Source organism: Brachycentrus maculatus, unplaced genomic scaffold (assembly GCF_059751285.1).
Source record: "Brachycentrus maculatus isolate JH-2025_06_01 unplaced genomic scaffold, ASM5975128v1 h1tg000261l, whole genome shotgun sequence".
In the NCBI taxonomy this organism is placed as follows: Eukaryota; Metazoa; Arthropoda; class Insecta; order Trichoptera; family Brachycentridae; genus Brachycentrus; species Brachycentrus maculatus.
In genome coordinates this window covers 294,655-315,000 of record NW_028281012.1, presented here as the reverse complement: position 1 = coordinate 315,000, position 20,346 = coordinate 294,655, and the positions used below count along the sequence as shown (strand labels likewise).

The 20,346-nt window shown below is 33.6% G+C and overlaps 2 protein-coding genes across 4 annotated transcripts in view; both read right to left on the bottom strand.

Annotated features, from left to right (window-relative positions):
- Positions 1-5,742, bottom strand: part of CalpC (calpain C) — a 47,805-nt gene extending 42,063 nt beyond the window's left edge. The window contains exons 1-2 of one of the 3 annotated variants that reach the window (XM_088266103.1): positions 5,452-5,742; positions 5,350-5,376 (exon numbers count right to left, since the gene is read on the bottom strand). The gene's annotated coding sequence lies outside the window, so the exon portion shown is untranslated. Of the gene's footprint in view, positions 1-5,349 lie in introns of all 3 variants that reach the window. The other 2 variants (XM_088266104.1, XM_088266102.1) reach the window with 2 other exon arrangements.
- Positions 5,743-11,313: 5,571 nt separating this feature from the next.
- Positions 11,314-20,346, bottom strand: part of bma (SCY1-like protein bma) — a 45,185-nt gene continuing 36,152 nt past the window's right edge. The window contains exons 10-14 of the mRNA XM_088266022.1: positions 18,997-19,133; positions 15,952-16,180; positions 15,222-15,541; positions 14,053-14,115; positions 11,314-12,280 (exon numbers count right to left, since the gene is read on the bottom strand). Coding sequence (XP_088122148.1) covers positions 12,020-12,280; positions 14,053-14,115; positions 15,222-15,541; positions 15,952-16,180; positions 18,997-19,133 — 1,010 coding nt within the window. The 3' untranslated portion in view covers positions 11,314-12,019. The remainder of the gene's footprint in view (positions 12,281-14,052; positions 14,116-15,221; positions 15,542-15,951; positions 16,181-18,996; positions 19,134-20,346) is intronic.

The window sequence follows — 20,346 nt, the reverse complement described above, 5'->3', positions numbered from 1 at the left end:
TCCCACAGTCTGAGAGGCAGTCTCCAGAATAGCATAAACAATGAGCCGCGCGGCTCTGAATTAGAAAACGCCTCACAGTCGTAGCCTACTTTCATTTCTTAGCCGGTTTGTTGTCGGTCGTGAAGTACTTTAGGCGACTTGATAATATTCTTCACGTGGCTCTTTCTCTTCCCGCTCCCCGCCCCTTCCTATATTTCCTTATAAACCACAGCGCCAACCTCCTATTGGCCACTGGACTCGGTGTAAAAATGGGCATGGTAAATGTGGGCAAGCGCACGCAAACACGGATTACGTTTGTATGGATTATTCAAGGCCAATAATAAATAAATTATGCAAGAATGTTAAATTCGACCGTAACGGATGAACCGACGATCGGAAAGTGCTGCCACATGAGCCAAGATGTATGGATAGGTAATAACCAAAATATTGGATTTGCGCTACAATTCATAAGCTTTATAAATCATATGGCAGCCGTGAGATGCGAGGTACATGAAACCGTTATAACCTGCAGAATGGTAGAGTTGCGCTTCACAACGGTTTGTATTTTTTGTTCAGCCATCATTCTCATACAGGAATAACATGTTTGGTACGAATAGCTGCATGATGCTCTTTACGGCAAACGATGTTTATTTATTTTCTATACTCTTAACTTGGTCCTCGAGCCAAAGTACTGCATAAAGGTTGCAGCTGTAGATAACTAGACTGTCTCGTACTCCGTGTCATACAATAAAGAGTACTCAGTTCGAGAATCTTACCTGTTCAACTTGATGGATATAGAAAAGGTACATCCACGAAATGAGACATAAACACAGTACTCACGCGCACATATTGGTATATACTGAGTGTTTGTATTTGTAAACAAACAAACACATACTCAAATTTCGCGAGCGCGTATACGTGTGAGTGTATTCGTAGAAGCGATTACACTGGAATACTTCGTATATTTTAATGACTTTATACAAGTGATGGGTGTGTGTGAGTACTGCGTTTGTGCCTTGTTTCGTATATTCTATTTTTGATTTATTTCTATAAAAATCCTTAAGAAATAAAAAAAGCGTTTCATCAGAGTTTAGGTTCGATTCATCAAGGGTTATACGGAATATTCAATTTTGGTGCACTGGATTACTTTTCATTGATTTCCATGGTCTGTCTTCTTTGGCAGATTACTTACCCTTATGTGTTTTAAGAACAATGTTTTACCGACTTTGTGTATAAATTTAGTTTACACTTCATTTTTATAGATTTAAAAAAGCTGCATTATTCAGATGAAATGGACCATTGCATTGGATGCATATTTGGGACAAATGTCATAATTAACTTACTGAGGCGATCAACTATTATAATAAATTCTAAATAAATCGCACACCTAATTTAAGGGTAAGATAATCTTTAAAAAAAAAATCAAAAATCAATAAAATAAAAATGCGATAATCCACATCACGATCACGCAATACCATAAATGAAACATCCCTTTTCGTTCACGAACTGCGACGGAGAAACGAGTTGGCATATTCCTCCACAATCCCAATATTCATTTCACCCTCTCTATCATTACCTAGTAAAGGTACCTTTTTGAGTTTCTATTTAGGCAAACGATCTAGTTATATGTCAATATAAATCACAAAACAGAGGGAACATGATAAAAATAACTTCAATTTATAAATACCTTGAGTATATTGATTTCAGTAATATCTTTATAAAATTCCTCGAGATATCGAGGGTTGGCTGTTACGGCCTGGTACTGCGTATAATTCACGACCGTATCACGAACCATAATAATGCATAGATTTGTATAATTTTCCAAACAAATAATTATTTCCCTTTATGTTATAATGTCTGGCTCTTATCTCGAATTCCCTAAACTTTGTAATAATATTTGACAGTAAAAAATGCATTGTGCTAAATAAATGATTTAAATATGTGAAAACTGTAAGATTATAAGTTGTTATCATGAAGATTTTTTTGATATCTTAACAAAGATGAAGAAGAATATGGAAGTCTAGGCATTTCCGGGGCTCACGACCGTCAGAGGCTGGTTTAAGTAATCACTTGATAATCACACACGTGTAAAGTTCACCAATTCTACCCATGATTGATAACCACACTACCCAGGTTCTTGGAACTTCTATTGTATATATAAACAGTTCAATTTCGAAACATATTTTTGAATCACTAGAATTTAACTACAGACATCTATTGGTGAGATGAAAAAAGCTTTTTATTGAGCAGAAATGTTTTCATTTTTATGTAAGGTCCACATCCTGGATTATTATCACATACATGAGAATCGCTATAAAATAAGATTTTAATTTTATTATTTTAGCTTATAATTTGACCAGTTACGTTTTATTTTTTGTCAAAAAAAATATATGAAAGATAACTCCTATATTTGGAGATAATCCAGATTTGTGAACAAGTATTTGGACACACACAAAATATTGTAAAAAAGTAAGATTGTAAAAATTAAATGTTCAGTGCTGTCCAAAATTGAACGTGAACGTAAAAAAATCGTTTTATTCCAAATGCATTCTTTATGACTAACTTTGTGATTCTCCATTTTATATCTTCAATAAAAAATAAAAAAAAACTTTGTAAATAAATAAAACGCATAAAATACAGTTTTAATTTTACATTTTGTAAAATTTCAATGAATTGTAATACAATTTAAAATGTAACTTTGTTTAAAATAATTATTCAATAAATTGGAATTTTAATAATTTGGAAGTTTAAGAAATAAAAAAAATTGTTAAACTGAAATTAAATATAATCAACAATCAAATAAACTTATGTCAAAGTCCCATTTTTAATATTTTTCCGTTAAAATCAAACCCAACCTAAACACAGTTATCCCCTTCCTTGCTCCTACCACGCCTTAAAACACCATTACCCCCCACCTATCCTTATCGAAACCCAATAAATTGTACACTGTTTCTTTTATATATCATGTATGTATGTTTAGTCATAAAATAAACCCTGAAGAGGGCAACAGGTTGTTGCCGAAACTAGTTGGTTATTAATAAAAATGTGAGTGGATCAAAAAACAAATTCTTTTTATTTCTTAAAATAATAAATCACTATGATCCACAAAGTAAATGCCTTCAACATTTTAAATATAAAATTATTTTTATTAATTTAACTTAATTAAAATGTCTACTGATTTCGAAACGAGCAGCTTATTCCTCAAGACTAAGAGGAAGAAGCTGTTTTGTCTCTAAACATGCGGTCGATATTGTATGTAAAAAGATTGACTTTCAACTCCTGTTACATACAATATCGACAGCAATTTTAGAGAGAAAACAGCTTTTTCCTCTACGTCTTGAGGAATAAGCTGCTCGAAAAATAATAAAAATAATTTTAAACAAAATTGTCTTATAAATTATATTGTATTACAATTAATTGAAATTTTACAATTGTAAAATTATAGCTGATAATACGCGTTTGACGGAAAATGCATAATTTTGATATCTTTTTGTACGTGTACATATACGTCTACTTCAAAAAGAGATAAATAACTAGTCTTTAAAGCAACGTTCAATTTCGACATATTTGATTTAAAATCACCAGTCACTTTATAAAATTAAAAAAAAAATCTAATTAACCATCACGCCGCTTCCCTGCACGAAAGCAGTCTACCCAATATACAATAATACTACCAATGTATCTTTACAAACAATCTTCGCCTCTTCCACATTCATGCATCTTCTTATGCCTCTTCTCATACACACATACTCGCCGATTATCCACATTCAAGTATTTGAAATACTTGATCATGCCAAGTGTTTTCTAGGTCTGTCTCTGTTTCTATTTCCAATTACATTCGCTTCATAATTTTTGTTTAAGTATTCTTTCTCCACTCATTCGATTCACATGCCCAAACCATCTCAACACACAAATAGTATTAATTATATTATTTTTGACATCTCATCAAAGATGAAGTAGAATCTGGAAGTCTGGGCTTTTACGGGGTTGACGACCGTCATAGGCTGGTTTACGTGATCACTTTACAAACGTGTAACGTTCACCAATTCTACCCATTATTGACAACCACACTTCTCAAATTCTTAGAAGTTCTATATATTTGAACCAATTTTGAAACATTTTTCTTGAATCACTAGAACTTCACTAGAGACATCTATTGGTGAGATGAAAAGAAGCTTTTTATTGAGCAGAAACTCTTTTATTAGTATGTGAGGCCTGAATCCGAGATTATAATCACATACAAGAGAAACGCCAGAAAAATATGGTATTAATAATATTGATTTTCATTAATCACAGAATATTAAAACCATAAAATGCTTAAAATATTAAAATCGTTGATGAATATGAATATCAATGTAAGTAGGTGCCTTTTGTGTTCCGGATGAAGAGATCACAGATGGTCAGTAAGTGGAAACATTCTAGCTAGGTAAATCACATACTTTATATTGTGCTACATTTTATTATAATTTGAATGAATAGTTATTATTGACATTATAAAAAATCAATTAGTCAAAAATTTAGCCGTTTTGAGTGAGTGTGTATATATCGCTCACTCCTTTCAACAACGATATATAACAACAATCGTCAATTTTTAGTTGTGCATGTTTTCGGAATGCCCAGAAAATGTACTATATCCCAGCAAAAGTGGCATATTTTTAACTTAATATTTACCCGCTACAGGGCAGAAAGTGTTGTTTGAAGGAAATGCATTGTTTAATAATTTTTTTAAATAGGCTAAATATTTTTCAAATGTAGAAGAACTCAGGTTTTACCTAAAAAGATCTATTGCACAGTAAAAAGCTCAAAGAAATGCTTGATATTTATTTTTAATACATTTTATTACATAATATTTTAAACTAAACGATCTCCTGAAAAATATATTTTTTTATACATGACGTTGTGGAAAGGAGTGAGCGATATGTAGTGTATACTCTAATTTTTCATGAATGCATGTGAAATAAAAATAAACTTTCTTGCTTGATTGAGAACAGCTTAGACACATAGCTTAATTAGAATTACGAGAGAATTTTACAGTTGTATAGCGATGATTATACTATTTTTGTTCAATGCCTTGTGTATGCTCGTACAACAATAATTCTGTTTGATGTCATGAATTATTTGTTTAGGTTTGCGTCCATAGTGATTTAAAGTGAATTGAATTATGATGAATTGCCATGATATCATAATTTTTTTATTAAAATTCTTTACAACCGACAAAATTTTTGACATAACACATTAATTTAAAAAAAAATACATTACAGTAACTAATTTATATTAATTTAAATGCTAAAACTATCTTTTCGACCATGAATTATATTAAATTCAAATATTTTCATTCAATATTAATATTTGTAATCAATTGATACAAACCTTTTGAACCTGGGGTCAAGATTTCTACTAAAAAAATAAAAGGCTTTCAAATTTAAAGTTCGTCACTTAAAATCACAGTTTTCAGGTTAATTTTGTAAATACCACTGGAAAATACACGTGCTTTAATAAAAGCTTCATACTGTTGAACTCCATGCAAATAAACTTGTTTTACTGTACTAGGTATTAAAAAAAGTATCTATGAGTGATACTAATGAATTTCCGAATAAAACACGATTTTAATTCACTTACTGCACTACAATAAACAAAAACAAGGGTGTTTATTGATGTTTCTATATTTAATGATGTTCAGGTATCAATTGAATTGAAACTTATCAAGAGAAAAGAATGAAATTCAAGATCTTCATTTAAACATGCCAACACACAACGTTCTTCTATCAGGTTTCGGAACGAACTGGATACTGGATTTTGTAGTCTTACCGGTGCTAGTCGCTGGTTCGGCCTCATACGAAATCAGGCCACAAATCTTAACAGTAATAGCAGTTTAGTAGAAAGGGTTTATTTGTACTACTTTTTAATATTGTGTATATCGATTTTCAATATAAACGAAATAAGAAAATTTCTTTGTTTTGTTGGTTTACGATTTATCGTAGATGCAATATAAACATGTATGTATATTTATCTCATCCATTTTATATAACCGTTGATGCCAATAACCAGTATTCTCATGTTATATTTAAGACCTCAACAGTTTTTCTGTTATATCGCTCACTCCTTTCAAGAACGTCATAAATAAAAAATCGTAAATTTTCAGTTGTTTATGTTTTTGGAATGCCTAGAAAATGTACTATATAGCAGCAAAAGAGGCATATTTTTAACTCAATATTTACCAGCTACAGAGCAGAAAGTGTTGTTTTTACATTTTGAAGAAAAGGTAGTGTTTAATTATTTTTTTACTAACTAACTAACCATCACGCCGCTTCCCCGCAGGTTTAGGCAGAGAGAATCGAACGCCACACCACTCTGTCCTTGCAAACATTCTTTGCCTCTAAATGCACTTAATATTTTTCAAATGGGGAAAAAACCTTTAAAAACAATAATTGGCTTGATATTTATTTTAAAAATATTGTATTATATTTTTAAACTTAAAAAACGTTCTCCTGAAAAATGAAGTTTTTTATTTATGACGATCTTGAAAGGAGTGAGCGATATGTGTTAAATTTGATAACATGGTGATAACTGAGATTATAATATGAAAAATTGGTCAACCTTAAAATTCGTTTTTTATTGGTTTTTAAAGTTATTTATTCGGGGTTGCAACCCTTAAAATATCGATAAGAGATTCTTTAATATGGATTTAAATTAAATCGAAAATATAATTAAACATTAGGTATGCTTCCTTTTTTATTCAGTCGGTGGCAATCACCTCAAAGGGTTTACTAATGACTATTCGGTTAGGTGTTAGGAGCTTTTCCGTATTTCCTCTTGTGATGAGAGAACGTCAGAAAACTCGCCAAGAGCCGGACTGTTGACGGATGTCACCAGGCCTTCCGTTCCACTTGCAGAAATGTCGGTATTTTGCGTCCTTATTTTGTGAATTTCAGCATTGCCCTTCATTATAGCAAAAGTGTACGAAACCACTTCTTACGATAATTTTTCACGACGCTGTGTATTGGAAAGGGAAAAATGTGGGTTTGAAATAAAATAACTCTTATTTAATTTAATTCTTTATTTGATTGGAATTCAAAGATACATCGAGAGAATGTTTATATTAAAGTATTACTATGTATTAGGTGAGTTTAATTGAATTACAATAAATGGTTTAAACATTAAGATGAAATATCATCAGGTGCTACATTGAAATACTGGAATATAATTATTAATAACATCAATAAATTTAGTTTTATTAAACTTTCTTATAATGCTTATGCTCACACACATGAATGTAATATATATTTTGACACCAATTTATTAATGTATAATTGCTTATGTCGAATAATATACTACTTAATATTAGATAAAATTTGAATGATTTTAAAATTAATTTTAATTGAGATTTGGTATATGTTTCTGACATTTAATGTTCAGGGAGCAAAATATTGCAAAAATTGCAAAAGAGCGTAAGAGCAAAATACATGCATAAAGTTTTAATATTCATATTATTAAAGTGAATTAAAATAATGGATTGCAAACTACAAATAGGGTAAATTCACATCGATTATAACTAACTTAACTATTTTTAAAGTTGCAATATCTCGATCTTCTGAGAAAGCACTATTGGAATCATTAATTTATAATTGATGAATATTTATTTATTTCTAGCATAAACTATGAATTTAATATCATAATAATTGAAATATTAATTAATTTTTTATCTTCTATATTTCTAGGTTATGTGATAATCTTTCAAAGGTGCTGATTAATTATTATTTTCTTTGATGTCTACATAGGTGCTAAGATACACATGCATTAAATGAAAGACTTAGATTTAAATATTTTAGCGATACTATTTATCATTTTGTAACATGATCAGAGGGTAAGATAGGGTGAATAAATGATTTGTTCAGTGCTTTGGGTCATACCATCACACTAAAAACATCGTTTGTAATGATCACCACACGCATTTGACATACTATGACATTGCTTCAACTTACCAAACAGTTTGAGAAACAGTTTCCAAGTTAATATCCTTTTCTCAAAATATAATTTAATTAAAAAATGTTGAAGATACAATATTTATTATTAGGTATGACTTATTGAGACATTTCATAACATATTGCAACAAAGAATAACAGTTACAGCTCCGTTGGAATTATTAATTATTTTTGGTATTTGCGCCATCTTTAAAAGGTTTGGCATAATATTTAATTCTAAGTCAAGTATGTCATTTTTTAGGTTTGTTATGCCCTTTTGCTGGGCTGTCAACTCTTGCATTTATCGGCACCTAGTCAATATATAATAGTATTAAATATATATTCATATGATAACATACCTGTGTATATACATAGGTATTAAGTCTAAAGGCTCGACGATTGCTTTTTGTGCTTTTTTATCCAGTTAACGAAGCATCCTATATGAAGATACTTAGTTTCACCTCTTAGTTAATATTTTTTTACTCAGATAATGCTTCAAATAAACAAGTGGACGAATTCATTTCATAAAACTATCTACTTTGTCTCATAGTGATTTCTTTTTAGAAATTAATAGTAATTCAATATGTGTATATAAAATTAACCACTCCTTTTCAATCTAAATTAAATGTACTTACACTATATAAATACATATATACAAATTAAATAACAAGGGGTTTAGAAAAATACTAACGGTTGACATGTAAGAAAATAGACATTTTTGGCAGCGCCGAGAATTCCTTAAAAACCAGTGTCTCCAAATCCACTTTATTTTCTGTTGTATTTCAACGTAAATTGAAACGGTAAAATAATTCGTGTTTTATTTTGATTTGCCCTATATTCATAGTTTGTTTAAATTTGTTGCATTTTATTGTAGCTATAAATACTTTTTTTTTATTCATTAGACATACTTATCAAATGCATAGAAATATACTTGATAGAATATTTCTAAATAACTTTTGGGTATATGAAATCTTTTTATGGGTTAATCTTATTGTAGGTATTCGTCTATTATTCCCGTAGATTCAAACAGGAGCTAATTGTTTTAGTGGGCCACCAAGGAAAATTACAGGATCGTGTGAAAAAAGGCTTGAAAAACACTGATCGTAAGAATATCTCGTCGGAGTAAATGACCATTTTTGATATAAGTAATGAATCATAAAATTCAACTGGTCTAGTGGCGTCATAGGCTATGAAAATATATTTTCTCTTTTTTGTAAATATTTTATAGGCTTCAAAAGTAATACCATTTCGTCAAAATCACTTCTTAATTGTCGTACAAATATAAATATTATGTATATTTAAAGATTGTTAAATGTACATGAATGGATTCTTGGAGATTAAGCGGATACATTCAACAAAGTGGAGGTATACGTTCTCATTAAAAGGTACACATTCACACAAGCAGGTACAATTCATTTCTATGTATATGCAGTTACAAGAATATATAAATATAGGAGCTCTGATGAGGTAAAGAAGGATTTCCCTTCTCAAAAATCCAAAAATGTGAATAAAAGTTTAAACCAACGTACTGAAAATATTTTATTTCGTAGAAAGAAAAAATGATTTAATATCCAATTTATTCAAAAATATTGCGTTAGTAATAAATATTTTATAGGCTTTTTATTTTTTATATTATTGATTTATCCGTATTTTGTGATTTGGTTTATTAATTTAGTTAAAATCATTCAATTTTCATATGATTTTTTAAGGTAATTAATGTCTTTATAACGTTCTCGTTTGAAACAGAATATTTCAATATTTATTATTATTATTATTTTTTGCATATACATACATATATATGTAAATTAATAAATATATACATATGTATATGTATATATACATATATATATATATATATATATGTATATATATATATATATATATATATATATATATATATATATATATATATATATATATATATATATATATATATATATTATATAAAGAATCTAACTTATCTCGTATGAAGCTCGAATACACTTTTTTTTTTAATTACCTCCTTCTGTACTATATGACAGGTTTTATTGCGATAATATTATAAATATGAGTATCAATAGTAAAATTTATTCCTCTCTACCGTTAGCAGAAGAGATTAATATTTGTTATGAAAATAGATTTTTATTTAGATGTAGGTAACAACACTAAAGGTAGGTTCACGAAAATAGAAGTCTTTGTGAATAATTGCGTGCAGTAACTCAAAAACGGTGAAATATCATATTTAAAAGCACGATTAAAATATTGTACCTTGATATCATAGTGTATCCCTCATTTCCAACATTTGTCTTCGAATTGAGATTTAACCTTCGATTACTATACGAGGTACTAATAATTGTGTTATTTTTTATGCAAGTACCTGACGGGCATCTATCTCATTTGTTCATTTAGTGTTTTAAGTTTTTCATCCCTCTTGCGGACAAATTGGTTAAAAAACGCTAAGCGCTGCATTTAGGCTAGCGTAAAGCATTTTTTTTTATATAGGATTGTTCGCTCGTAGATGGATTTAACTACTGTCGGTTTTATAATACAATATTCTATTATAGGTAAATTGAGAAAGAGAAGGTAATAATCGACACTTCAGCACACGGTCCTACAATTGGAGGGAATATGGTATGTGATCGTTTATCATTATGAAAATATTAGGTATTTGTTTTACTCGTTTATCAGTCACTGTCGATAGTCATTTGCGCCATTAAAATAAATTATAAAAATAAACACAACTAGGTATTTTCTAAAAGAATAATATACTTTTTTTCATCAAATATTAATACATATCTAATAAACTAATATATTTGTAAATATATATGCATATATTAGTGATCCCGAAAGTGTATAAATATGTATTTAAAACATGTAATAAATAGTACATAATAAGCTAATCCAGTGAGTACCATCATAACTTTGATTTCACTATTAAATCGGAGGTGAAATTGACCTTATATCTATGAAAAAATATGAATTGGGTATACATATATAAAATACATAACATTCTTAACTTCTATCGCCATCTTCGCTTTAAACACGTCAGTCAACAATTAAATATTGATCAATTACTCTTTCTTCTCAGCAATTAGAGCTGAATCACCCTATTCAAATCACAGACATATAATACGATAGTTTTACAAAAGTCGAGACTATAGAAGATTAGAGGAAATCTTTAAAACATTTATAAGTTTAATTCGGGAACAGGCCAAAGGGTAACATATCTACGTTCTATTTTGGAATCTGGAACAATGATTTTATTTGATGAATACAACGATGAGTATGACACTTAAAACATTTATTTATAATAATAGAAAGACTGACGAATGAGTCGCCAACCTTTCAATACATCTAGCAAGATGTGTTTATCCAGAGTATGAATCGTGTTCCTGATTCGTGACAAAAACGGCTCTTTTCTTATTTTCAAATCATCGATTACAATATTGGAGATACGTACAAGAACACGACCAAATAATGCCTGTTTACATCTTATGTACGGCCGGAAAACAGCTGGTACTGTAAATGACAATAAACGTGGTTAGATCATTTTCAACTTGACTCCATAGGATATGCAGTCCATTTTCGTTAAATACAGGGGTCAGCTCTCCGAGTCATTTTGTCGACTTTGATGTTTTGTTTTATTTATAACCATTAGCATATCGTAAAATCATTAAAAAATGTTATTGTCCGATATAGTCACCTTAAGTGCGGATTTTTAACTTTTTTAACTGCGTAGGGCGCTTGTGCACTACACGAAATCGTACTGTTCGGCAGTCCGGTTTTTTAAAAATAAAATCGACTATGACAGTTTAGCGTGATCGAGTTCACGCGCACCGTGATCGCGTACCGATCGAGTGCACCGATCCGGAGAAAGACGGACAAGTGCACAAGCCAATCGTTTTTTCGTGCTAACCGGACTGCCGGATAGTAAATTGGGTGTAGTGCACAAGCGCTCGTAGGCGTGCAAACAACTCGTAGGATGTTAAATCACGTCGCGGTGTGATCGCGTCGTTTGGTTGCTACAGTAGCGTGAAGTTGGTAACACTCGGAGCGCCGACCCCTGCATATGATTCCTCTAGTCTACAAGCTTCTCGGAATTAATGTTTGAAGCTGATGTTAAGTGAAGGGAATTTCCGCACGGCAGCCACGGACGGAGGGAACAAACGACTGTTGATGGCGGTCCAGTGGTTGCCCTGCACGGAGCCGGTGAGGTTCCTTACCATGCCGGTGCTGAGCTGCTGCAGCAGGCCGGAGCCCTGGGAGCCGCCCATCGCGGCGGAGGGGCGGCGCGAGCGGATGGACTGCATGGACGAGGTCAGCAGGAAGGGCACGCTGCTGGACGCGTTGGGCATGGCTCCCTGCAAAGGAGCCGCGTGAGGCGGTGTCGCGGCCGCCGCGCGCTGCCGAGCCCGACTCGGGCTCGCCAGCGCGCCCGGGCACTCGCGACACCACACATGACAGACACACAATTTTGCATTCGAAGGAAATGATGAAATGAAGCATTCCATGTCGCGTGATTAAATGCCAATGCACATTCAGATTGTACGAATGATTCGTTTTACTACATAAAGGAGGAGTACTCACGATCATGCTCCGTGAAAGCTGCAAAGAGAACACGGCTGTCCAAACTTAAAACACAGTAAGGGACATATTTTTTGTAGCACGTTTTTTTGCATTTTTGGACTAAGTAGAATCTACTTAGTCTAAAACTGCAAAAAAAAACGTACTGCAAAAAAAGGTCCCTTACTGTGTTTTGAGTTTGGACAGCTGAACAGATAGTGACAGTAATTGGACTCACATATAATGAACAGGCTGACCACGTACTACGTTACCACTGCTACATGGATTTCAGATTCTGGACCAAGATGCGCATTAAGTAATGAATGTTCAATAATCTCGATATTACAACTATGCTTTCTTAGTCGTTGTTTCAAAGTTTATTTAATATCCGAAATACAATATTACGAGTATGTTAATATAACTCTTTAAAAATACTGTTTTTTTCAATCCATGTAGCTCGTGTTGATGTTTTAATGTTTGGACAGACACAAGTGATATGAAAATGAGTTAGTAGAGTAAATATTCAGTGTTAATGTATGAGTTTTACATATTTCGGAAACATAGGACCTCCAAAGGTTTAATCATTTGCAAAACGAAAAAATGATAAAAAAATATACATTTTAAAGTTATTTTCTCTATATTTAGATTTTCTTATTTTTGTATAAAAACATTTGGAGATGTTAAAATGTATTGTATTTGGAGATTAACAATAAATTATTGTGTGAATTATTAAGATATCAAAACTTAAATAAAATAATAAATTATTTATTGTTTTATTTAAAGAATCTAGGTATAAGCTTGCAATGTGATTTTCAATTTATTTGCTGACAGAATACGTACTTAAGCGAAGATACCAATAAATTTCACAATTAATTAGTATGTACCAATCTAAGTATATTTCTGAGTAAGCAAGTATTTATTTCACATTTATAGCGATATGTTATAATTTTATTTTATTATCGATATCATGCAGAGCATTTAAGACATCTCCATTCATTAAAGCAAGACACCTTCAAAATGTTTTATAATGTTTTAACGTATGGAAAATCCAATCGGATTTTTAATTATTTGTTTCGAAAATCATGTAAGTATACGTTTGAGGTCTCGCCAAATGTTGTCTCGAATGAATTCACATTTACTCATATTTGCTAACGATTCTCAAAATACGTTTTCAACAGAGGTAGGTAAGTTGACGGATGAGTGAATCGTGATGCACATTGTATGAAATGTATAATGACGCTGAAAATAACGATCGACTATATGTTTTCCGTGAAGGCGTGCAATGAATGGTCGGTTGCATTGTGATCAGCGGAGACACCGAGTAAATACAGCAATACAGGACGCTGGGTCAACTCTCGTGCATTGTCTCCTAGAAGTTTCAGTAGCATGACATTACTGGAGAAGAAGGCTCGCGTAACGTGCAACTAACGATACAACATTCGGCGACTGAGCCCCCCGTAGTGGTGATACATAAGGAGACTGGACAAACAAAGCCAAACTGAAAGGTGGAAAGGTAAGACAGAAGGAGAGAGACGGCACAGTGCGAGTGGCTGATAAGGAGTTCACTTACAGCGTAAGCTGTCGACGAGGGAACGGACAAGCTGGAGCCTGAGCCGCGTCCGCCATAACGCCCCTGCCAACATACCACAGGTCACTCCCGCTCACCAACATATCGGACAGGAGGAACAAAACACGTGTGTTGAGATACTCAAGAGAGCTAGTCGATGTCTGCGCTAGACGCGCCAGTGTCTGAAGATTCTACTTTCGACTAGGGACAGTTGAAGCGTGCCTCTAAAGCAATTTCCGAGGGATTCAACGACAATCGTGATCAAAGACGTCCAGAAACTGTGAGAGCGGAAGTTACAGCTATTTGCTAGGTATTTTATTTATTGTTTCGGCATTCACTTTGCGGTAAGACATGATGAAAATGTAAAAGAAAAACATTTTTCAATGTAATTCATAATTTGGCCTTTGTGTGGTTCTAGGTGTAAAAGCGGGGACTGACCGGAGTCATTTCGTCGTAACGAACACGTTACGGTGCGAGCATTCGCATAGTCAGCACAGCGTTCCGAGTGCTCCATCCATAGTCGGATGCTCGCCGCGAGCGACGTTACGACGAAATCCTCCGGTCAGTCCCCACCATAATAATTTTATCATGAATTAATTTGGCAGTCACTTTGTGGTAAAATCTATCCATTTTTAATTAATGTTTTACTCAGTAAATACCACTATTTCTTAAAATCTACTGTGACACGTGTTTCGATGCATTCCGCATCATTTTGAAACACATAATTATAACACATAATTAACGCATAATTAACAATATGAGAATGACTAAAGCCACCCCCCTTTTGTCTATGTTCCCACTGATAAGAATTAAAAATTAAAAATAAAAATTAAATAAATAAATAAAAATAAGAAACAGCTACTACCTCCTCTTCAACCTTCAACGTCCCAAGGACCCAACTCTAAAATTTAGAATTAGCTTCACATAGGGTGTTTGAAACACGTATCACGGTAGATTTTAAGAAAGAGTGGTTTTCACTAAGTAAAACATTAGTTGGAAATAATAATTTTAAATTATGAGAGTGGAATGAGTGATTTGTATATATTGAGTGATTTGTATATATTGAGTGATTTGTATCTATTGTGTGATTTGCAAAGTGGTATACTCAGGAGGTAAAAAGTGTTTTTCTTTTCCAATGTTAGGTGTGTACGTAAGTTAGGTGCGCTACTAACGGTCGGCGGGGAGAGGTTGACGTGGGAGCCGCGGCGCTCCTGGGGGCCGATGCTGGAGTGGCGGCGCACGGGCAGACCGGCTGTGGAGCCCGGAGAGCCGCCCGGGGAGGAGGCGCACGACGGCGCGATGCGGATCTTGGGCGTCATGAGCGTGTTGTCGGACAGGCGCCGGTTGGGGAAGGCGTTGGCCACGCGCAGGAAGTTGTTGCCGTCCTGCGAGGAGTTGCCCCCGAACCACCAGGAGCCCAGCAGGCCGGAGCCGCCGCTGGTGCCGGGCGTGGCGCCCTTGCTGGTCGGCGCGGGCGCCACCTGCGCCGCTCCTGGCAGACAAATTTACAATACAATACATCTCAACACCCATTTATTTATTATCATTTACATGAAACCCTCTATCTATCGTTCCTCGAATAATCGTTTTCCCGGATGTGTCGTTTATTTCTTATATCCCGAATTCATTTCAGATCGCATCGATCGTTCTATCCACCATTTTACCGCATTCATCGTTTGAATTATGCTGCATATTTGATATAATTTGTCTGTTTTTTTTTAACTTTTTTTTTTAATTTTCTCAATTTTGTTACATTCGACGACAATATTTCAACGTGTGGGATACAGACTATCGAAAGCTTGTGTGATGGATACTGCAGAAGAGGTCTGATCTTTGGGTTCTGTTCAACTCTGTATTTTTTTTAATAAATACATTTATTAACATCTAAAACTAATTAGTAACCTGTAGAGTTCTTCCTGGCCATGTCCTCGGCGCTGGAGGTCTTGCGGTGCTCCACGCGCAAGTTGGGGATGCTGAACGGGGGCGCGTTCATGTTGTCCGTGCTGATCTGGTGGAGCATGCTGCGCCTCACCGGCGGGGGCGCGGCCGCCGCGGCCGCCACGGCCACCGCGTCCGCTTTCAGCTTGCCCAGCTGGGACTTGTGCACGAGCTCGAACATCTCGCGCAGAATCTGGAAGGCGTTATCATTATGACGAGTCAACATTATGACGAGTCAATATTATGACGAGTCAACATTATGACGAGTCAACATTATGCCGAGTCAACATAATGACGATTCAACATTATGACGACTCAACGTTATGACGAGTCAACGTTATGACGAGTCAACGTTCTGACGAGTCAACATTATGACGAGTCAACATTATGTCGAGTCAACATTATGACGAGTCAACATTATGACGAATCAACATTATGACGATTCAACATTATGACGATTCAACATTATGACGAGTCAACATTGTTAATTTGTTAACCTCAATCCCATGTCCCAAAATGAGTAATGGAAATTACTCACCGGGAACATTATTCGTGTGTAGGTAAAATGTTTAAAAAAAAAATGTTTTATAATTTTTTAAATATTTTTTTTATCAGGCCTGACTGCAAGACGATTAAAGAACGATTGAAAGCATTGCCTTCAAATAATAAACGATCAAATTAAGGTTGCATCAGTTTGATGCAGTGACCTATGCACCATCGGGTGCGGATAAGAGTCACTCGACAAGACATGTATTAAATTGTTATCAAATAAATGTATTTAATTTCGTCCGCCTCCGTGGTGTAATGGTTAGCATGATTAGGTACCGTGCTGTAGGTCCCGGGTTCGAATACCAGGGGGGGGGGGGGGTGAAAATAAATATTACTGATTTTACACTGTAATATTTATTTAATTTTAATGTAATTTTATTGTATAAAATGCACCAATAAATGTCAGTACAAAACTTATTTTCAATTTTACCCTGGAATGGTCCCCGAAGCGCAGGAGTGATAACCTTGCCTTCGTGTAAATAAAGATAATACGATGCAGTGCTCTATGCACCATTGGGCGCAGATAAGAGTTGGAAGAAATGTATGTGGAATACCAAAAAAACTGAGTCTGGTGAGAAACTTTATTGGTTATATTGACCTTTAACGTATCATAGTTCATAATAAACAGGTTTAGTTTATCCTTTCAACGAAATCATTGTCGACCTATTTATTTACGATATCTCTCTCTAACCCTTATCCGCACCCCAATGGTGTATAGGGCACTGCATCATATAAACGCAGTGTTATATTTATCGTAACCCCACGAAGGAAAGTGATCAGCCCTCCGCTTCAGGTACCAGTCCAGGGTATTGAAAGCTGTCCCACTGCATGCCCAGATCTGATACAGAAGCATCTAGGCTTCCTGACAGATCTGCTCTTGCTGAGCAATTTCTGTTTTGAACTAAGTTCCGAAATTTATTGAAAATGTGAACCTATTTACTGTGAATTTACATTTAAAAGCTTTCAATATACCTGTCACTGCCAATCTAAATAAATACAAGATCGTAAGTCCATCACCAAATTTTCTAGAAGTACCCCAGTGCAGGCAGTGAAAGGGATTAATGTTTAGTTCAATTAGTCAGCTAGATCCGATTCCGACTCGACGTTGGCCGGTACACAGACGCCCACAACCCCGACCATCACAGCAGACAGACACGGAACAGTCCAGGGTAATATTGAATAAATAGTAGAGTGAAAAAATCACGTATATTTATTTGACCTTCCTTGGGAACCGAACCCGGGACCTCCAGAACTGTAGCCGAGCGTGCTGACTATTACACTATGCAGGTGGATAAATTTACGATAAATTAAACCTTTTTTATTCTTATAAATGTTATTAAATTTCAATAAAAATTATTTCGTGTTTTTGTTAAATGCTTTAATCAAGAATCAAACCTTTTTGAAGAAAATCTGTTTTGTTTTAATGAAAGACCAACAGATGTCACTTTGCACCGCCTCAGAATCTATGCCACAATTTGGCGCCATTTTCGAACCTGTATAAACTGCTTTTTTGTTTGATATCATATGAAATCCAGAATTTGAAATACTACTTACTTACTTAAAATGAAATATTTTTAAAAATAAAAATTATGCATTTAAAAAGAAATTATTCTTGTGATAAATATTGAAATTAATATTTTTCACTTAAATATAATACAAGTACGTACATAAATGAAGATTTCTTCAATTATAAAAAAATTGTGTAAAAGTTATTTTTGCTCGTATTTCATTATTACATTAAAAACATGTTTTTGAATTAAAATAAACCCTGATGATGACAAGGTTCTTGTTAAAACCGGTAGGTTAAATTGTATTAGTAAAAAAGTGGTGAAAACAAAGTTAATTTATTTTATAAAGTTTATAAAATGTGCCATAAAGTATTTGCGGAAAACATTAAATAAATTTTATTAAAACTTAATTATAATGTCTACCGGTTTCGAAACTAACAGCTTCTTTATCAAGACTGATTAATACGTAAATATAATATAGTACATTTTAATTATAAAATAAAACTGTTTTTATGTAAATTGAGTGCTGTTTGCAATTAATAAGTACAAGATACTATACCAGCTTTGTTGATTTCTTTACAACATTTTTTGAGTGTGTCCAAATACTTGTTCACAAAATCTGGATTATCTCCAATTACAGGAGTTATTTTCATACTATTTTTTGACATCCCATCAAAGATGAAGAAGAAAATGGAAGTCTGGGCATTTACGGGGCTGACGACCGTCATAGGTTGGTTTAAGTGATCACTTTACACACGTGTAACATTCACCAATTCTACCCATTATTGACAATCACACTACTCACATTCTTGGAAGTTCTATATATATGAACCAATTTAGAAACCTTGTTCTTGAATCACTAGAACTTCACTAGAGACATCTATTGGTGAGATGTGATATCTTGTTGATTTCTGTTTTGATGGATACACATAGAACATTAGTATCACAATACCTCGATTAGAATTCCGAATTGTTCCAAATTTAGGGATGGATTCACAGTCTGCGGCATAAGAAGTGGAATAACATGAGTCGCCATGACACTCACTGTCAAGCCGTACTTTTTATCGGTCATCATGAGACGATAAATACCTGAAAACCGAACACTCAGTAAACATCCAACCAAATCTGCTAACATATCGCTCAATCCTTTCAAGAACGTCATAAATCAAAAAACTTGATTTTTCAGGAGAACGGTTTTAAAGTTTAAAAATATAATACAATGTATTAAAAATAAATATCAAGGCACTTATTGAACTTTTTACTGTGCAACAGATCTTTTTAGGTTTAACTTGAAGGTTTTTTCCCATTTGAAAAATATTTATTATATTAAAAAAATCATTAAACAATACCTTTTCTTCAAAATGCAAAAACAACACTTTCTGACCTGTAGCGGGTAAATATTAAGTTGAAAAAATGCCTCTTTTGCTGGGATATAGTACATTTTCTAGACATTCCGAAAACATGCACAACTGAAAATTGACGATTTTTGATTTATGACGTTCTTGAAAGGAGTGAGCGATATTCGTTTGGCAATTCACAAATCAGTATGCAACTTTTAATGTTGTGTATTTTTTAACTGGTCTAATGTGCAAAGGCAAATAGGCGAGTATTGTTGCCTGGAATTTTCACTCATGAATGACATGAAATTATAGTAACTTTAAACATAAAGAGTAAATCCACTCACGAGTAGGCAAAGGATATGAAACTTATAAAGTTGAAGCCTGAGTAGGGACATGATAAGCGGTGTTGCATAAGCCGTTGCTAGATTTCAGAGTCACTTGGACGTTAGGTAATTAAAAAAAAAGTTAAATAGCCACAAGTTAAAAACAGTTGTTTTGAGATAAACGAGTTTATAAGTTACCTTAAAATGATGCTTTTTGCCAAAACATGCATCAAATTAATAACTCATTTGAATCTGGTCCGATAATTTTTGTTTATATCTCAATTTGTAGAATGCTTTGAGCCGTGTTTAGCCAAACAGCCGCAACTTGAGTTACGACTAGTTGCTTTTACACATAAGTGGTGAAGTGAAAGAGTGTGTGATAGATATTGTATTCATTTTTAATCGCGCCATTGTAAACTCGCCACATAAGAATGCCAAATAAACACTTAAGAAATCATTTGTGTCACACGCAAGCATGTAAATGTAGTAGTACAATTACGCATTTCGATTGGCTGCACGTCTGTTAAGGTACAGTGACCATGTCTGAAAATTCGAAGCTGGGACACGGAAGTGCTATGGGTGGACAAACCAAGTCATGTTAAATGTTTATAAAAACATTCAGAATAAACGTCAAGCGTT